The sequence below is a fragment of the Coenobita brevimanus genome, chromosome 1, assembly GCF_032717465.1.
Source record: "Coenobita brevimanus isolate Jiangsu-jjx chromosome 1, ASM3271746v2, whole genome shotgun sequence".
Taxonomy (NCBI): Eukaryota; Metazoa; Arthropoda; class Malacostraca; order Decapoda; family Coenobitidae; genus Coenobita; species Coenobita brevimanus.
In genome coordinates this window covers 56,712,859-56,732,111 of record NC_136954.1, presented here as the reverse complement: position 1 = coordinate 56,732,111, position 19,253 = coordinate 56,712,859, and the positions used below count along the sequence as shown (strand labels likewise).

The following is a 19,253-nucleotide window of genomic DNA, read 5'->3' as shown; positions in this document are numbered from 1 at the left end:
GTCAATCACAACTACAATCAATACCACCAATCTACACTCAACCACAATCCCCCAAATACACAAATCAACACAATCCCTCCCTCCCTCCCCTGCTTAGACCGACTTGTGTAAATACCCGAACTCTCCAACCCGAATCTGCGACTAAGAACCGAACTCTCCCCTTCTCATCGTTCGCCAAAGAGGAGGATTCGCCTGTACTCGATCGTGTGGAGCCGGATTTGTGCCCAGAACGAGAGTAGGTAGGAAGGCAGGCAAACTCGACTTCGGCTCCAGCAAGAGGAAAAAATGGCCGGATCATACAGTGCAAGTGAGTTATGGTGATTTATTTTTTCATTTATGAGAAAGGGGATAAATGCTGACTGTTTCATTAAGATTTTTTTTTTTCATTTTATTCTTACTTTCAGACGATTTTATACATTTTAGATTTTTCTAACTTCAGAAGTTGTACCGTTTTTATTCTAACTTGGCCTCAAACTGCCATCTCTTCATCTTCAATACTGAGTTATAACAAGAAATCAACACTAGAATATGATGCTAGTCACGAGGAAGAGCTACGGAGAGGATGCAGATGTGTATTGTCTTATTCTGCCACTGAGCTGCCCTTTTACTCTGACTTGGCTTAAAATTTCCCTCTCTTCATCTTTAATACTGAGTTATTACTAGATATCAACATTAGAATATGATGCTAATCACGAAGAAGAGCCATGGAAAAGAAGGATGTAGATCTACAGTACTGTCTTTGCCACTGAGCTTCTTGAAATAAGCTGCAAAGGGGGGAAAAAAAAAACTGGCCTAAGTTTAGGTAAAAGGACTACAGATACCGGTAGAGCCTTCATTGGCCCCTTAGATATCTGATTTTATTTTTATTTTTTTCATAATGGGAGTAAAATCGTCTCAGGGTTGTCCAAGAATAAATACACAAATAAACAAAAGCAAACCGAGATTGCAAACCCACGCCAAGCGGAGTGCATGGCAGATAAAATGGAGATGTTACCTCGTAATTTTTGTGCCGGCACTGGAGGCATTAGCTATCGAGTTAGACGCAAAAATGTTGAAACTGCCACTATCCCGCAATGGTAGAGAATCCTTTGAAAAATTGCTGGGCATAACCAAAATCTAATGGATTGTTCTCTGGGCCATACCCTACCCCTCCAAAAATTTTCAGCAAAATCCGTTCATAACTCTTTTGGTACCGTAATCCTCCTAACAGACAAACAGACAAACCAACGCCGGCAAAAAACAACCCCATTGGCGGAGGTAACAAGGCGTCATCTCTGGGAAAGCCACCAGAACCAAAGGATTAACCATTTCACGCATCTGACAGAGAGAGAGAGAGAGAGAGAGAGAGAGAGAGAGAGAGAGAGAGAGAGGAAACAATAAATAATAAAACGCCACGAATAACAACTAAAACATCAACAGCAAAGTAACACACAAATCCAAGCCACAGCCTATTATTATTTTGCCGTATAAGATCAAACACCACGTGGACCAGAACGAACGAACAAGACTACTAGGTAACTCTGCTGGATGTGATTTATTACCTCACATATCAAGGCGTGTATTTAAGCCGCCTAAAGCGTGGGTTTTGGCACGTGCGTAGGTGTAATGAATGAGGAGGCTTTGTTGTGACGTGAGGTGGATGGGAAGGAAGGCGGTGTTGTCGAGATGTTTTGTTGTGACCTATGGGGGATGGGAAGGATGGCTGTTTCGTCGAGATGTTTTGTTGTGGGATGGATGAGAAGGAAATTGCTTTGTTATGACGTGAGATGGATGAAAGAGAAAGTGTTTTATTATGACGTAAGATAAATGTGAGGGAATGAGGTCTGTTGTGACGAGAGGCGCATGTGAAAGAAGGTGTTTTGTTGTGACGTGAGGCGGATGTGAGAGAAGGTGCTTGTTGTGACGTGAGGTGGATGTGAAGGAAGGTGGTGTTGTCACGTGAGGTGGATGAGAAGAAAAGCCTTTGACTAGCGGTGAATGTGAAACACGGTCTGCCCTAGGTGGAAGACTTATGGCTGGGTTATATAATTTTGAAGGGTATTTAGGCAGAGTAAGGCCATGTTTGAAGGATTTCTATAACACAGAATAGGACAGTAAGGTGTAATACGCAAAATAAATCGCTCAGGAAATGGTGATAGACGGTCGATTGTAAAACCCATCCAAGTAGTAGAGTCCTTTTATTTTAGCCTCATGGAACTGGCAAACTCCCGCAAATTGAATACTAAATCGTGGTTTCGTGAAATTCAATAAGCTCAAGTCTCGTGGTTAGAGTCAAGTATCATTGGTTGTTAAATCGACACTGTACTCTGAAAACACCAGGGCCCGCATTCTCGTCGGTTAGGGAGGATCTCAAACATCTTTTCCTATGCGATTTATTTTGCTTATTACACCTTACTGTCCTCTTCTGCGTTACATAAATCCTACCAGTATCGCCATACTTTGCATCAATAACGTACACATGGATATTAACTACCCATATCCAAAAGTAAATCGCTAGGGAGAGAAGACAACAACGAAACAGACATAAGAGAAATTAAAACAGGCTGTCGAACTAACGGAAGCGGCACAGACAAGACAGACAAATAATGGGACAGAGGGAGACGGGTAACGGGACAGACTGACAGACAGGGGGACAGCCGCATAAACAGGTACACAGTGACAGAAAAGGGAATATAAGAGAGAGAGAGAGAGAGAGAGAGAGAGAGAGAGAGAGCACATACATGATAAACATATAAACTTAAAACATGCAACCTTATGTAAAAAAAGAAAAAAATGAAAATTAAAAAAACAAATATATAAAAACAAAATACAAACATGTAAATACATAAAAAAACAAATATATAAATACATAAAAAAACAAATATATATATATATATATATATATATATATATATATATATATATATATATATATATATATATATACATATACATAAAAAAAAAAATGGGAACCGGGGCGCCTTCCGCGTGGGAATACTGATATAAATTTGCCTAAACTCTAATTTTTTTGGTCTTATTTTTTTTTAGTTGTTTTACTTGTTTTTATGCAGGCAATCTTGTGATACACCTAAAGCATACTTGAATGAGAGAGAGAGAGAGAGAGATTCCTCAGTACGAGAGGCTGTGTGTGTGTGTGTGTGTGTGTGTGTGTGTGTGTGTGTGTGTGTGTGTGTGTGTGTGTGTGTGTGTGTGTGTGTGTGTGTTGTTGTTGTTGTTGTTGTTGTTGTTGTTGTTTTGTTGCTACTGCTGTTGTTGTTCTTGGTGGCGGTGGTGGTGGTGATGATGATGATGATGATGATGGTGATGATTATGATGAAAGAAGATCACAGTCTAATAAAACAGTAAATCACTCTAATCAACATATTGGTCTCACTGCCTAACCAGAGCAACCACACGGCAAAACGTTCACGTCCGCACTCTGTATCATCAACATGGGCAAATTCAGCCGTCATGCCTCCGTTGAGAGTTGATGGTTTACAGACACCGAAATAGACACCAGGTATTCCTTCTACGACAAAACTAACACCTGGAAGTAAAGAATGTAAAGAATAATTTCACTACATCTAAGCTAGCCATAATTTGACGGCCAGAATTTCCCTCACTTGGATGAATGCGTCTGAAGACGACCTAACTTAAACACCTGTATGAAAACAAGGCAACGAATACGTGAATCAACAATAGATGTGACCGCTTATGCATCGTACGGCCGGTGCAGCATCTCTCTCTCTCTCTCTCTCTCTCTCTAATCCGGTATGCATATTACTTGTAGAGGTGAGCATGCGAAGGTTTTTATCACAAAAAACAACTGCATAATTCAGTTCTATTCTCTTCCGTGTATGGCGGTGTGTACCTCAGTGTGGTGGACGTGAGGGTTACACTTTTTTACCTTCATTTTTTTTTCCATGGGGGGGTTTATAAGAAGCAAGGCAGGTTGGGTGACGTCATAGCGTTTGCACCAAAAACTGCACACTATACTCATTTCATTCTAATTTGGCCCAAAACTGCCGTCTCTCCATCCTGAAAGCTAAACTATAACTCGAGATTTACACAAATTAGCGCATGTCATGAAAAACTGCTATGGAAAGGTAACAACAACAACTCTTACTACTGCTACTACCGTACTACAATACTACCACGGAGAAAACAATGCCACCAAAGATAACAACAAAAATAACACAGTAAACAACAAAAACAAGAGAACAACAACATGACCATACCCCCAAACAAACAACAGCAACAATATCACCAAACAACACAAAGCAACAAGTCACATCATCATCTGACCCCGTTTCCCACACTGTCGAAGCGGGGAAACCCGGATTAAGACTCTTGATACCAGTAGGGACACGCATCAGAGGAGAAAACAAGCCAAAGATGTACTGACGGGGACAGAAGTTGGCCATAGTATTCCGCTGTGATCTACTTCACATTATGGGCACGTCCGTCACTTGCCTCCCTGACGCATCGTATCACAAAAAATCATTTACGGCCTCAGAACCCACCTCATCCTCCGTCTCCCCCTCCTCCTTCCCCACTAAGCTTAGGAATTTTAGCCAACAGAGGAGAATAATAGAAGAAAAGATGAAATAATCAACTAATTTTCAACCCCCTAATCTATACTCTGTGCTGACAAATTCTTTACAATTTTTCAGATCTGTGTCAAAATTTAACGACACTTTGCTGAACTAACTTAATCGTATTGTAATCTCATTTCATTATTCTTCGTTCACCTTGACCTGGCCCAAATTTTCGTCCTTTTGCAGCTTATTTCACGTAGCTCAGTGGCAGAGTAAAAGAATGCTCTGGCTCTACATCCTTTCCATGACACTTCTTCGTGACTGGCCCCATAATCTAGTGTGACTATCTCCCTACAACTCAGTACTGGAGAGAGAGAGAGAGAGAGAGAGAGAAAGAGAGAGAGGATAAATTAGTGGTACACGTAGGAAGAATGCAGGTACTGGAGGGGAGGGGACGGGAGGAGTGAGAAGAGAGGAGGAGGGAAGGGGGGGAAAGTAAGAAAAACGGGAGGCATGGAGGGAAGTTATGGAAGGGGGAGAGGAGGAGAGGGAAGGGGAGGAGAGGGGAAGGGGGGAAGCAAGAAATGGGGAGGGGGGAATGGTAGGAAGAAAACAAGGAAGGATGGATGGGTGGGGAGATAAGAAAACGGAGAGCTGGGGTGGGGGAGAAACAGGTGAATGGAGGGATAGAAAACGGTGAATGGGGCAGGAGGGGAGGGGGTCCTTAAGCAATACTGGGAAGTGAGTTAGCTGCTGTCCAAGTGAGGATCAGCAGGGAGGCAGGGGAGGGGGCAGGGGGGAGGGATGTGAGGGGAGAGATAGTGAAGGTGAGGGAGAGGTGAGGGGGGCAGACAATGAAGGTGGGAGGGAGAGGTGAGTGGGAGAGCGAGGGAGGATAGAAGGAACGGTGGGAGAGGAGGTGAATGGGGGTGGGAGGGACGGGAGGGGGGAGAGGTGAGGGGAAGTAAATGAGGGTGGGATAGGCAAGAAGGTGTGGAGTGGGGAAATGAAGTACAGAAGGGAGGATGCAGGGGGAGACCGAAGAAGAATTTGAGTGGGGGTTGGGAACAGAGGGAAGGAGGGTAGGGGAGGGAAGCAGGGTGAGGGGAGGGAGGGAGAAGGAGGAAAGGGAGACCGAAGTCAGAGGATGGGGGAGAGAAAGAGAGAGAGAGAGAGAGAGAGAGAGTATAACAGGCAGTAGCTCTGGAAGGCTGACTGGTCTTTAAAATGGTAAAGTAGCTTGATAGGTAGGTAGCAGTAGGAAAGGATATATGGATGGGTGGTGAGAGAGAGAGAGAGAGAGAGAGAGAGAGAGAGAGAGAGAGAGAGAGAGAGGGGTAAAAAAAAAAAGGGGGGGGGCAGATGTAAGAAGCAGACTTGCCAAGGTAATGTTTCTCTCTCTCTTTCTTTCTCTCTCTCTCTCTCTCTCTCTCTCTCTCTCTCTCTCTCTCATATAGGTACGGTAGATACAAACATATATCAGTCTATTTATCTACCTTAAATTTTTCCCTCTTTGTTTATCTTCATCATAATCCTATTACTAATATATTTGTCTGTCTATCTTACATCTTCCTCGCTCTGCTGTCATTATCACTATTTCCCTAATCCAATGCCTAGTGTTATAAATGGGTCGTATCACACACACACACACACACACACACGAACACACACACACACACACACACACACACACGAACACACACACACACACACACACACACACACACACACACACACACACACACACACACAATCTCCATTCAAGGATCACTCAAGCCTTCCATATTCCGGACTCCACCCCCCCCCCCGAAAAAAAAATAAAAAAAATAAAAACCTTCACCTCATTAAGTCGCTCACATAATGCCTGTAAGGTAGAGACAATTCGCTTCTTCCTTCTGTAAAACAAATCCTATTTTTTACAATCTCCTCTCTTCCTTCTCCACTGCTCTTTTACTCCTCTTTGTCTTTCTAACCTTCTCTTCCTCCTCTCCTCCTCCTATGCATCTCTCCCTCTTTCTCTTTTTCTCTTCTACTTCCCTTCCGTCATTGCTCCTCTTCCTCTTTCTCACTTCTCCTCTTCCTCTTCTCTTCCTATGCTCCACTTCCTACTAATAAGCCTAACTTCCGTTCTTTCCTTCCTCCTCCTCCTCTTCCTCTTTTTCCTCCGCCTCCTTAACTTCCTGTCCTCCTCCTCCCTCTTCCTCTTTCATGCTTCAGTGCCTCTTCCTCCTCCTCCCCCTTCCTCCTCTTTCATGCTTCAGTACCTCTTCCTCCTCCTCCCCCTCCTCCTTACCCCACTTGCTCTTTTTTTTTTTCTCCGTCCATTCATCAATATTCCTCCTCCTCTCTCTCCCTCCTTCATTATTTCCATCACGCTTGCTTCACCGTGAAATGGTAGCTTACATATCGACCTTGAGAAAAAATAAAGAAATAGAGGAAAAAGGGAGAAGAGACAGAATGAAGATACTGCCAGAAAAAAAAAAAAATGTGACAGAGAGGTACACACTGATATAAAAATGGTACAGAGAAGTAAACTAAATGTATAAACACACACACACACACGCAATACCTGTATATATGTATGTACGCCAATATCTCGCTAATTCAGTTACACTTTTATTTGCTAAATTTAGCTGATTGCACTTTCCTGACGGCATACTCTCTCTCTCTCTCTCTCTCTCTCTCTCTCAAACCCCCTTCCTGCCAACCTTTTCTCTTTCCGTCCCATCACTCGCTATCTGTCTGTCCAACTATCTATCTACCTGCTTACCAACCAATTTACATACCTATATATCTATATCTATCTATCCATCTATCGCCACCCATCCATCTACCAATTTATCCATCTATCTACCGCACCCATCTAACCCCCCTCCTCCCCTACAGCAGTGATGGCAGTGGCAGTGGCGGCGGCCGTGCTGGCAGTGGCTATGGCAGACTCTTCACCATCAGACTACGAACTGCCATCCAACGCCACAGTTATCAATGGAGGACCGATTGTGACGGGATTCAGGTTGGTTGTAGGGGATGGAGTGGTAGGAGGAAGAGGAATAGTAGTAGTAGTAGTAGTAGTAGTAGCAGTAGTAGTAGTAGTAGTAGTAGTAGTAGCAGCAGCAGTAGTAGTTTGAGTACATGGAGTAGTGTTAGTATCAGAAAAATAACCAGTATGGTAGAAGTGGCAGACGTAGCATAAACAGCAGTTGTAGCAGAAGTAGTATAAACTGTGGCAGGAGGAGGAGGAGGAGGAGGAGGTCATTTTACTATTAATATCTACTTTCGGTTTATACAGGCCTTCATTTATTCCACACACACACACACACACACACACACACACACACACACACACACACACACACACACACAGGGGCGCAGTACAAATAAGTGACTAGCAAAAACCATCCTATTATGCCCACATGACTAGACTTTGCTACCATTCAGGATGTCAAACCATCAGACATCTTAATACTTCTCACGTTGGGGTCAAAATCATAAAACATAAACCAGGAAACTGAGCCTTATGGGAGGATTTTTAGGCCTGTTGTTCTTTTCAGTACGCAACTCAAGCATGGTAGGCTAATAAGTCTAAGTTGCTGAAATCTGCAATTCTGGAGATATTAAGCAATAATTTTAATATTACTGAACTTTTGACCAATAACATTATTAGTCAAAAATAAACCCTGGTGAGAAGCGTTTTCATATTCATCGCAGTATAATTTAAAAAATTGGATTAGTCAAAAATAAACCCTGGTGAGAAGCGTTTTCATATTCATCGCAGTATAATTTTAAAAATTGGGAACTTACTTTGGAATTAGACTATCAATGTCAGAATATCAATTACAGTGGTAAACTTTCAGATGATTTATCAAATCAATTTCCAACAGATTTCTGCAAAATTTCTAAGTAATTAAACCACCGTATTTAGAGCATATAATTTGGTACTAATTACGGCTATTACCCAAGCTCCGTTTTAGTATTCTGTTCTAAGCCTTGGTGTAACGGTATCTCCAGAGATATTTTTGACCTGACAAGGTAAGTAAAATTTCAACGCAGGGAGGGTATCGGTTACTTTAAAAATTAGTTTGTGACAATTTTCAGATCACACAAGTGCCGGTACCAATATTCTCTTAGCTATTTTTTTTTTTTCTGTACAGACATCAGGAAAAATACATAAATAGCAAGAGAAACTGTATTACCTTTTTTTTTTTTTTTTTATCAATAAGGTTATCAAACTACTCACACCAGTTCTTTAATGATTAGCTTCTGGACAAGTTAATTAATTCTGTGACACCATTACAATCCATTTCTTATTAACAAATGCCAGGGAACAGACAGGTGGGTAGATACAGAAAAACAGATATGCAAACAAAACTAATCTTGCCTTCAACTAGCACTGCTGACAGCAAATCTTCGAAACTTTAATATGGTAAGTACCGGTAAATGACAAATCAGTTTAGGATACAGGTAGTTTACCATCTCAATTTCTACAGTGCTATTTCCCGAATAATCAGCAAAAGTTCTGTATCATTCTACTTTATTTCTTAATGTACCAAACGTCAGGCAATTGTAAGATAAAAGTAGATAGCATTTTCTTTTTAACTTTGCAAAACTTCTGCCTAATTCAATATGGTATGCAGATTAAAAAATTGTCAGGCTACTCGCACTTTACACTCAGTTTTTACAATAGACTTTTCAGGTAATTTCCTAAGGTTCCATGAAGGTATTGCGGACTTCTGGGACGACCACCAAAGACTACAAGACCAGGCAACGACCACCGGCAGCCACAACCAGCAACAACGAAGAACAACAACTAATGACAAGCACATACAAAAATGTTAATGTAAAACACGACAAAATGTTACCATCAGAAACGCAGACAACTAACGGAAAAATGTTTCCAACGGGAAACACACACACACAACAGGGAAAAAAAAAAAAAAAAAGTTACTGACAGCCTGCACGACCTGATACCTGACAAGACTAAAGCGACCAAAACAACGTGAAATGAGACGGTATGGACCCTATGGTGAAAAGTAAAGCAAGACAGTAGCATGCAGCAACAAACAAAACATTCTACTGTATCTTGTCTTTCTGGGAGAATTTCAGACTTCAACCTTTCTTTATACTCTTCTCCTTAACTGTACTTAAACTCTGCAACTTTTAACTAGAAACTGCACTTAGGTCGACTTCTTGTTGATTCAAATCAGACTAAATTTTCACTTAAAACTGTACTTGTATTCTCCTTAGCTCTATTCAAATCTCTCCAGCCTTATAAACAGACAACCATGCTTAAAATTCAAACACAAGACCAGCAGCGACCATAACTTTTTTTTTTTTTTAACTTACAAACCGTGCTTTACTTACAAACAAAACTTAGGATACAAATCATAACTTTCCTATATATTATCATGTAGGTCTGTAATTCCTTAAGTAACTCCTACTAGTTACCTAAACCACGATCACCATTAATCATATAACTTACCAGCACTACATTACTCACAAACAGCATAGTGTACTTTGAAAACCCCACTTCACATCACTTATACCTAAATCACAACTCTGACTTACGAACCGTCTTTAGCTATCACCCACACAGATGTCTGTAAGATAAAGTGCTGATACTTAAACCGAATAATTAAACTGGTTGCTGAATATAACTTAGTTCTTATCGCTAGACTCAAAATTATTCTCTACTAACGATTTAAGAATATGACTAAATACAAGCTCCTCGACTCGTTAATTTATAATCAGCTCAGTATTTACTAAACAAACTCATTAGCCACAGTAACGCACTTTAATAATTTACCTACAATAAACGCCTTAGTCACGTTGACTTACAGCCAAATTCACCCACAATCCAATAAATCAACTTAATTACGATAACTAACAAATTTGCTCTCAAACCAACAACTTTCCTCCTCCACGTGTATAATTTAAGCAGCTACCTCTTACTCACTACCCAGCCGTCGATAATTATGACTACCATCACTCTGACCACGACACAGGCCACTTTTACCGACTTCCTAAATCATCTCCACCACTACGACATTCTTAACGACCATAAAACCCCCTTACGTAACATGGCATAAACAAACCTTACCACTGCGCAACCCACCCCTCCCCCGACAACGGTTGATGGGGAGAGGGTTAGGGTGGTTTTGCCGTCTCCCGCTGTATGGTTGTCGACTCTACGGTGGGCTACAGCTGGGATGGACAGTTAGATACGTCACCGAACTACCGGGTGAAAAAAGGGAAAGTTCGATTGCTGACCAAGACAGCAGCGTTCCACTTCCTATAAATTCTACATTACCTACATCTTCAATCGCCTCCGTTCCACTTTCTATATACTGCCCACATCTTTAGTCTTCTCCGTTGCACTTTCTACAAATTCTATATTGCCTAAATTCATCTTTCCACTTTCTATAAGGCCTACATCTTCAATCTTTTCCTTTTGACTCTCTATACATTCTATACTGCCACCATCTATAATCCTCTTCGCTCCACTATCTATACATTCTATATTGCCTACATCTTCAATCTTCGCTCCACTTTCTATAAATTCCCTATTGCCTACGACATCTTGAATAATCTTACGTTAATTTTTTTTTTAAATTTGTTCTAGCTAATACCTGACGATTTCTTTATTCTAAAACAATCTCTAAGTGACAGAGTAAATGAATTCTACATCTAACCCACAATGAAAGGGCTAAAAACGATATTGTATTCGATTTTCAAAATAGTCTACAAATATGGTTATCAACTGCACGTTTAAAATGCAATGTCAATAATAAATTTAACCTGACTTTGTTAACCCGATACCAAACAATATTATCTGGTATACTCAGCATTAATTTACCTAGCATGTAAACAGATCTGAACATGCTTTCAGTAAAAAAAAAAAAAAAAAAAAAAAAAAATGAAAAAAATGAAAAATGCCAGCTTCAAATTTGTCTGTGTAGTGACACGCGCACACACACACACACTAAAGTAAAAACAGACTGGATAAAGGCTGATCAGAACAAAAGACAAGTTCAGCTCAAATCCTGTATAAATGCAACAAGGTAATCAAAAACAAATTCGTAACATATAAACGCAGAAAAAAAAAAAAAACGAAGTGAGGCTCTAGTCTACATTACGGGTATCATCAGAAATTTTATTAAAAACCCGTTCATTCAAGCCGTACACCATCCCCTCCACAATATATAGGGAAATTGAGAAAAAACATGGTATGAATTAAAAACACTGTAAAATGGTAAAACGTCAGGTTAAGAATCGCATCGAATCACATCTTTTTTAACCTACGCCTAACTGCATAATGGTAAAACGTCGTTATGAATCGAATGGAATCTAATTTAACCTAACTTAACTTTACTACCCATCCTCATCTAACGTTGGTACTTACCTTAGTAAATGGGAGGTAAACAGAAGACGCTACTCTGAAGAAATAATGGTAACGTTCCCCGCAAAGCGTCCGTTTAACAGCGACTACAAAATAGCCCACACATTATTGACAATGAAGGCCAATAGCGAGAATATGTAGCTATAATATTCCACTGATGTTCAATAATACGTGTATGTGTTCCAATTTAAGCATCTACGAAGTTTTTACCGAGACTGATACCAGAACGTTGGAAACTATGGTTAGAAGGAGCACTCTTTCTGAAATTGTGTTATTAAAAACTTTTCTCGCTGTGCATCGCAGTATTTGCGTATATATCTTTCAATACCACTTCCCGAATCCACTTTTTTTCACGTAACGGGGCCTTTTAAACTAACTCAAGAGCACAAAACAAGTCGGTCTATCAATTTTTGTCCTGGGAGAACGGATAATCGGCGATAATTCAGAAAACACGCACTTCACACCGCCATCGTAACTCAAATTGGCGTCTCTTGAATAAATCTAGTCATAATCGTACAATCATACTTAGATGGTGCTGCACCCAGACAGATCGATGCTCATTTAAAGATAAGATACGATATAAGTAAGAAGATGCAATTCAATCAATGCACTACGATGCGCTTTTGCTTACGAGCGCGTGGGGAACACTCCGATTCATCTCGCTTAGAGCGGGTTGGGAAGAAGTGCGGCAATCTAAACGTTTTTAATACATAGAAGTTGTTTTGAAACCATAGAAGTCTCCTTCATAGCCTAAAATACATCTGCTCCACAATTATTTACGTGTCAAACTCCCACGATTAATATCTTGAGAAATATACAGGACAATCAAAAAAAGCAATTATACATGACAATAAAAAATCAATTTCATACACAATGAAAAGCCCAAACAAGCAACTGAACAATAAAAAATCAGTCTCGTACATAATGAAAGCATTGCTGCGAGTACAAAATAATGAGAATACTAATACAAATGACAGAAAAGTGGGCGTTGTTAGGAAGCTCCTGGTGATGCTTTTCGAATCAGAGTCTCCCACACAGCCTCGTTATACTGGCCGCGACTGCAAAATTTAAATATTCTCATAACCTCAACTTCACATTAATACAAGTCCTTCGCTGCTTACCTTTACATCTTCGCCTGGCTAAATAAAGCTGGCCCAATCACCTCATAAGTCACAAGGCATCACCACTTTCACTGACACCGTAATCACATTAACAACACTGATCCGACAGCCCTCCCAGAAGACGTGTGATGCATGTAAACATCGCCACGCTGCTTCACTTGGATCCTGGCAGCGCTTGCGATATATTGTCTTCAACATTAATTTTCCACACTATATTTTCCGCTTCATGGACAAAATCAGTGGGGATAAAACAAAGGAGAGTTAAAATTCTTTATGTCAAACTTTTTAAGCTCTTCCTGGTTAGAAACGTTAAAGAAATAATGAACGTAACCTTTCCTACCGGTAAATTGTTTCTATAGCTTCCAATTTTTATCCACTACCACTACAATAATCACGTCTTTCACTTAGTTCTGATAATATTTACTACAGAATTATTAAACGAAACGCATGAATAAAAGAACATTTAAAACTATAAGCGGGAATAGTGATTTGTGGTTAACTTTGCGCAGATGTTGCTAGGAAGTTTTGTCGTGCACCGCTAGCTAGCATTTTCGCCTTTCTCTTGCCTTAGCGTATATTACCTATCATTAGCGAGTTTTTACATGGTGGTTTGCGGCGCTAGGGGTGTACGTGATTTCTTTACTGCGGTTCCTTATCGTGAGTTTGAGATTTTTTTCTCATTTTTTTACTTCGGTCTTGATCACAGTGTAGGGAGTCTCTACACTGTGGTCTTGATTACTCTCTCTCTCTCTCTCTCTCTCTCTCTCTCTCTCTCTCTCTCTCTCTCTCTCTCTCAATAACCACTTGGGCGTTGCTCAGTATTGCTAAATACTTCAACCTTTCTCCCTCCTTCCTTCACCACGTCTCATCCATTCCTCCTCTCTCCTTGCTCCACCTCTCCTTCCTCCTTCTACCCTTCCTTTCTCTAATCCTCTATCTTTCCTTCCATCCTCTCCATTCCAACTTTCATGTTCCACCTTATTCTCCTCCTCCTTTACCACTCCCTACTCTTATCATTATCCTTCTCTTCCTTTCTGTAAAACTCCTTCCTCTTACCGCTTCTTTCTTCATTTCCCATCTTCCCCCCCCCCTCTCTCTCTCTCTCTTAATCCTTTCTTGCCTTCCTCCTCTCCTCTTCCCCTCCCCCCCCTTTTTTTTTTTTTTATCTTCCATCCACTTCCACTTCATTCGTCCTACATTTTTCCTCTCCAACTCCTCTCCTTCCACTTCTCACCAGTCCACCCTCACTCCACCCATCCACTAATAGCAATATTTAAGGCGTGGCCACTTACTTCCTGATTAGGCTAGTCTCCCCCGCAGAGCACTTCCCGCAATTATTCCCATTTTCCTCTTCTGTTTTGCTTCCATTCTTTTTAAACATGTATTTCTCGATATTTCCCTAATTCTGCGCAGCATCACACTTTGTCAGCCTTCCCCATTTTCTTAATATTTTTCATAGTTTCACTATTTCCACATTTACCACAACCACCTGTCTTTAACCTCAGTATTCTTTGCCAGTCTGACATCAATATACTGTACTGTACTAGTATATGTAAGAAGGATCGAGGGGGGATAAAGGACTGGCGATCTGAAAGACGCGCAATGATACAACTAAAATAGGTCATCAGTTCTTCCAAATATACTGTATATAAGTAAATTTTATACCATTCTCCCTCTCTCTCTCTCTCTCTCTCTCTCTCGGCAACTTCCTATCATCTTAAACAGTGTGGAGTCAAACACGTTTCCTCCATCATCTCCCCTTCTCTCACTTCTTTCTCTGTTTCTTTCTCATCGCTGCAATGTTCCATCACTCTCTCCCCATGAGCCGTATTCTGAGCGGCATAGGTTGCGTAACCCCTTTCCTTTTGTGATTAAATTAGCACATTACACGAACATTATCTTGCACGTTATTTATATCACTTCATTATCGATAGTTTCCATTACCCACGAGAGGAGAATGAGCTGCAAGAATAAATCGGTAAGGCAGAGGCGTTACGAAATCTTCAAAGCCACATATGATCCGACACGCAGTTCTTCGCAGTCGTGTACGTGACCCTTCCATTATGGCGGGGGGGCAGTTGGCTACCCATTTATTTTCTCTCTCTCTCTCTCTCTCTCTCTCTCTCTCTCTCTCTCTCCGTTCAGTTCTCAGTTAACTTTAATTTGTAGCTCGGCATATACACAGTTGGTCTTTAATGGGATGGTCTTTCTTGGTCTGTCTTTCCTTCCGCTAAGAAAATCCGTCTTTATAATGCATTCCGTTTTCTTTAGAGGGGGTCTTAGCAAGTTTACATACTGTGGCTTATTATTTATGAAAAAAAAAAAAATCTAAACCTTTTTTCTTCCCTCTACACCCTTTCCACTCCCCCTTCCCTCCACATCCCTTCCATCTCATTTCTCTACACCCGTTTCACTCTATCCTCCACTCTCCCACCTACAACCCCCATTCCACTACGCATTCCATCCCTCCTACGCACTCCATCTCTCCAGCTCACTCCAATCCCCTACATTCTCCACCCCTGCCACACCCTTACTACATCCCATCCGACTCACCCCACCCACTACCCTTATTCCCCTACTCTTTATATTCTTCCCGCTACGTCACCCCCACTCTCCACCGCCCCCACTCACCTCCCACTCCCCCATTCAGCTGCGACGGCCTGAGCTACGGGTACTACGCCGACGTGTCCAACGGGTGCCGGATCTTCCACATCTGCTACCCTTACGAGGACCCAGACCAGTTCGTCAGGACCAGGATGTGGTCTTTCATCTGCGGTCTCGGCTCTGTCTTCAACCAGGTCAGTTTTAGGGGCATTTCTGGTCTGTTTGGGATGTTCTGGCTCTGTCTGGGGGCCTTTTTTTAGATTTGGGAAACTTTAGTCTGGTTTTGGGGTGTTTGTGGCGATTTTGGTCAATTTTGGGTATTTCGGGATAGTTTTAAGTGTGTCAGGTCAGTTTGGGGTGTTCTGAGTGTCCTGGGTTAATGAGATGCACTTTGAGTTTGTCTGGTGAAGTTTTGGAGTATCTGGATATGTTCTGATTAAGTCCGAGACACTGGGAAGGTTTGGGGGTGTTTGGGGTCAGACTCTGGCATTAAGGGTTAGTCTGTGGCACTTTGCATTAGTAATGAGCCACATCTTTCACTACTGCTGGGTGCCACATCTTTCACTACTGCTGGGTGCTACATCTTTCACTACGGCTGGGTGCCAAATCTTTCACTACTGCGGGGAGCCAAATCTTTCACTACTGCGGGAAGCCAAATCTTTCACTACTACTGGGTGCCAAATCTTTCACTACTGCTGGGTGCCAAATCATTCACTACTGCTGGGTGCCAAATCTTTCACTACTGCTGGGTGCCAAATCTTTCACTACTGCTGGGTGCCAAATCTTTCACTACTGCTGGGTGCCAAATCATTCACTACTGCTGGGTGCCAAATCTTTCACTACTGCTGGGTGCCAAATCTTCCATTACTGACACCATTACGAAGACGCCAAACAGTTTTCCGTATGTAAGTAGTCTTCCATTTCAACAAACCACGGGACCCTTATAGCAAGACATCAATTCTGGGTCAATCCGGGTCGTACAGGGTTAATCTGGGTCATCTTAGGTCAATCTTTGGTACCGTGGATCCATTTGGCGTGAGGATGGGACTTTTCACATCTGTTTTAGGGCAGTTTTGAGGGACCTTCCGGGTCAGGTCAGGTCCAGCCAGGTCATGTCAAGGTCGAGTCAGTCTGGGGCGTACAGGGTTAATCTAGGTCATTTTAGGTCAATCTCCAGCACTGTGGATCCCTTCGACGTTATTTGGGGGTATTTCGCATGTTTTAGGGCAGTTTTGGGGACGTTTCGGGTTAGGTCAGGTCGAGTCAGGTCATATTAAGGGTAAGTTATTATTTCAGATTGCGTCAAGTTATTTAAAGTATTCCGAGGTATAATGATCTTTTTAATATAATCCTACATTTCCACTTCAGTTCCCCCCTTCCCCAATATTCCATACTTTCTCCTACCATTCACTTCCTTTCTCTTCCCTCGCTCCCCAGTCCTCCTCCCCTCCCCTCCCCATGAAACCGGTAGAGCGAGGAGTGGGTCAGTGGGACGAGCCGAAGTGAAGATGCTCCCAACAAGGTCGCTCGAGGGGCCGAAAGAAAGCGAGAGTGCCGAACACTCCAACCCGACCCGCGGGAGACAGAAGCATTTGTTTTGGTCGGGAACTTTCGAAGATTTTTGTCGAGAAATAAAAGATTTGTCGGGAAATTAAGGTTTTGTCGGGAAATTGATGTTTTTGTCTGCAAATTTAGGTTTTTGTCTGGAAATTTAGATTTTTATCAGGGAAAATTGAGGTTTTGTCGGGAAATTAAGGTTTTTGTCGGGAAATACACGTCTTGGAGGGAAATAGATGCAGGTTTTAAAGGGGAAAATAGCAACCACTGTGAAAGACGATGCCTCAGTGGTTAATGCATTTGCTTCCAGAACCGCGGTGCCTTCAGGGTGGGTACTAATTCATGTGAAAATTGAATTGTCTTTTTTTAATAGATCTTAACATTAATACCTGCAGAGAGAGAGAGAGAGAGAGAGAGAGAGAGAGGGAGGAAACCTTCAATTTACGATGTTACCTCCACAAACCACAGACATCGCATTCTCAGCAAATTACCTGACAAACAATACACTCAGTTTAGTACCAGTCTGGAGAGAGAGAGAGAGAGAGAGAGAGAGAGAGAGAGAGAGAGAGAGAATGCAGCAGAAGCTATGCATATATATTCTCATCTATTAACCGATACTGATTTATTTACCTCTCCAAACATCGCTTCTTCAGCAAAATTAATCACATTAAAGCATCTCGTAAGGGTTGAATTAGTCTCCATGAAAGCTGATCGTAGAAGAGAAATAAACTAACAAGAGGTTATATATGGAGTCTCCTAAATCCACGCGAAAGGTGCCGAGTGAGTGGTAGCCGAAATGCACAATATGGTTCGTTGACGTAACCCCTCCCAGCTGGTGAGCGCCGAAACCACCAAGCAGCGACGCGGCTTTCGGTAATGCTGGGTTATTACCGAATCATCTGTGCCGGACATTCCAGGGGCGGTTGTGGTCAGAGAGAGAGAGAGAGAGAAAGGTTGAGGTTAGTGAAGAATGTATTTGCAGTTCTGTGTAACCATTAATCCCCTTCGCCTCTCTCTCTCTCTCTGTCTCTCTCTCTCTCTCTCTCTCTCTCTCCTGTTCTGCAACCTTCATACTCTCTTAGTCAACTACAATTTATTCGGCTCAGACCATCGAGAGGACCGAAATTTCTGTATGATCTCTATATGTAACCAAACAACACAATATTTTTCTTCTTTTTCTATTGGCTGCTTTGGTATGTACTGTATTTTGCCCTTTTCTTTTTTCCTCCACAGGTTGCTTTGGTATGTAATGTATTTTTGCTTTTGCTTTTTTTCTCCACAGGTTGCTTTGGTATGTGACTTCCCCGAACACTCCATCCCTTGCGAAGACTCACCGAACTATTACGAATCCTCCAACGGTTACTTCGGCCAAACGGAGATCAACTTTCGGGAGTAGATGAATTTAAATCACGGTACCTAACGTTTTTTTAAGGTTGCCTGTGGTGACGTTGCCAATAGATAAGGATAGATGACATTAATTAAAGATAGAAATATATTTTTTTGAATCCTGCTGCTTTGTTTCGTGTGCATGTGTTTTTGTGTGTATAAAGGGAGGTTATAATATGACTTTCCCGTAGCCTACTGTTTGTGTCATTTGATTCTTCCTCACTACTGCCTATACATCTGTTTATTTTTGACTCTGTGATTCCGTTTTCTTAGCGTGCTGTATTTCTTTGGTTAGACATTGTTGGTGAAGTAGCTAGTGACATGTCTGATGTACACTTTCAAATAACTACGAAAGTAAACGTTTAATTCTACATGTACTTTGTCGGGCGTCGGGCTATAGATAGATAGATAGACTTTGTCGCAAGTAGAACGGATGCGCAAGACACGGAAATAATTGAATTCACAAATTTTTACATTAAACGTTTCTGAACCTTAATATACGTAAGTTTAAAGAGGTATATAAGATGGCCTGATAATACGAAGAGATAATTAGTAATAGATATAACTGATTTCTTGGCTGCCAGCTAAAGAGGCAAAAGTTATCTAAGATCTGGAATGAAGGCCAAATCGCGTCATATATATATCAACAATAAATACATTTCATGAAGTATA

At 41.5% G+C, this 19,253-nt stretch overlaps 1 protein-coding gene across 1 annotated transcript; it reads left to right on the top strand.

The window, feature by feature from the left end:
* The first annotated feature begins 7,408 nt into the window (after positions 1-7,408).
* On the top strand, positions 7,409-18,591 carry LOC145404220 (U-scoloptoxin(01)-Cw1a-like). The gene is made up of 3 exons (XM_080275782.1): positions 7,409-7,530; positions 15,685-15,832; positions 18,478-18,591. The coding sequence occupies exons 1-3, from the start codon at positions 7,409-7,411 to the stop codon at positions 18,589-18,591; spliced, it is 384 nt and encodes a 127-aa protein (XP_080131908.1).
* The last annotated feature ends 662 nt before the right edge of the window (positions 18,592-19,253 follow it).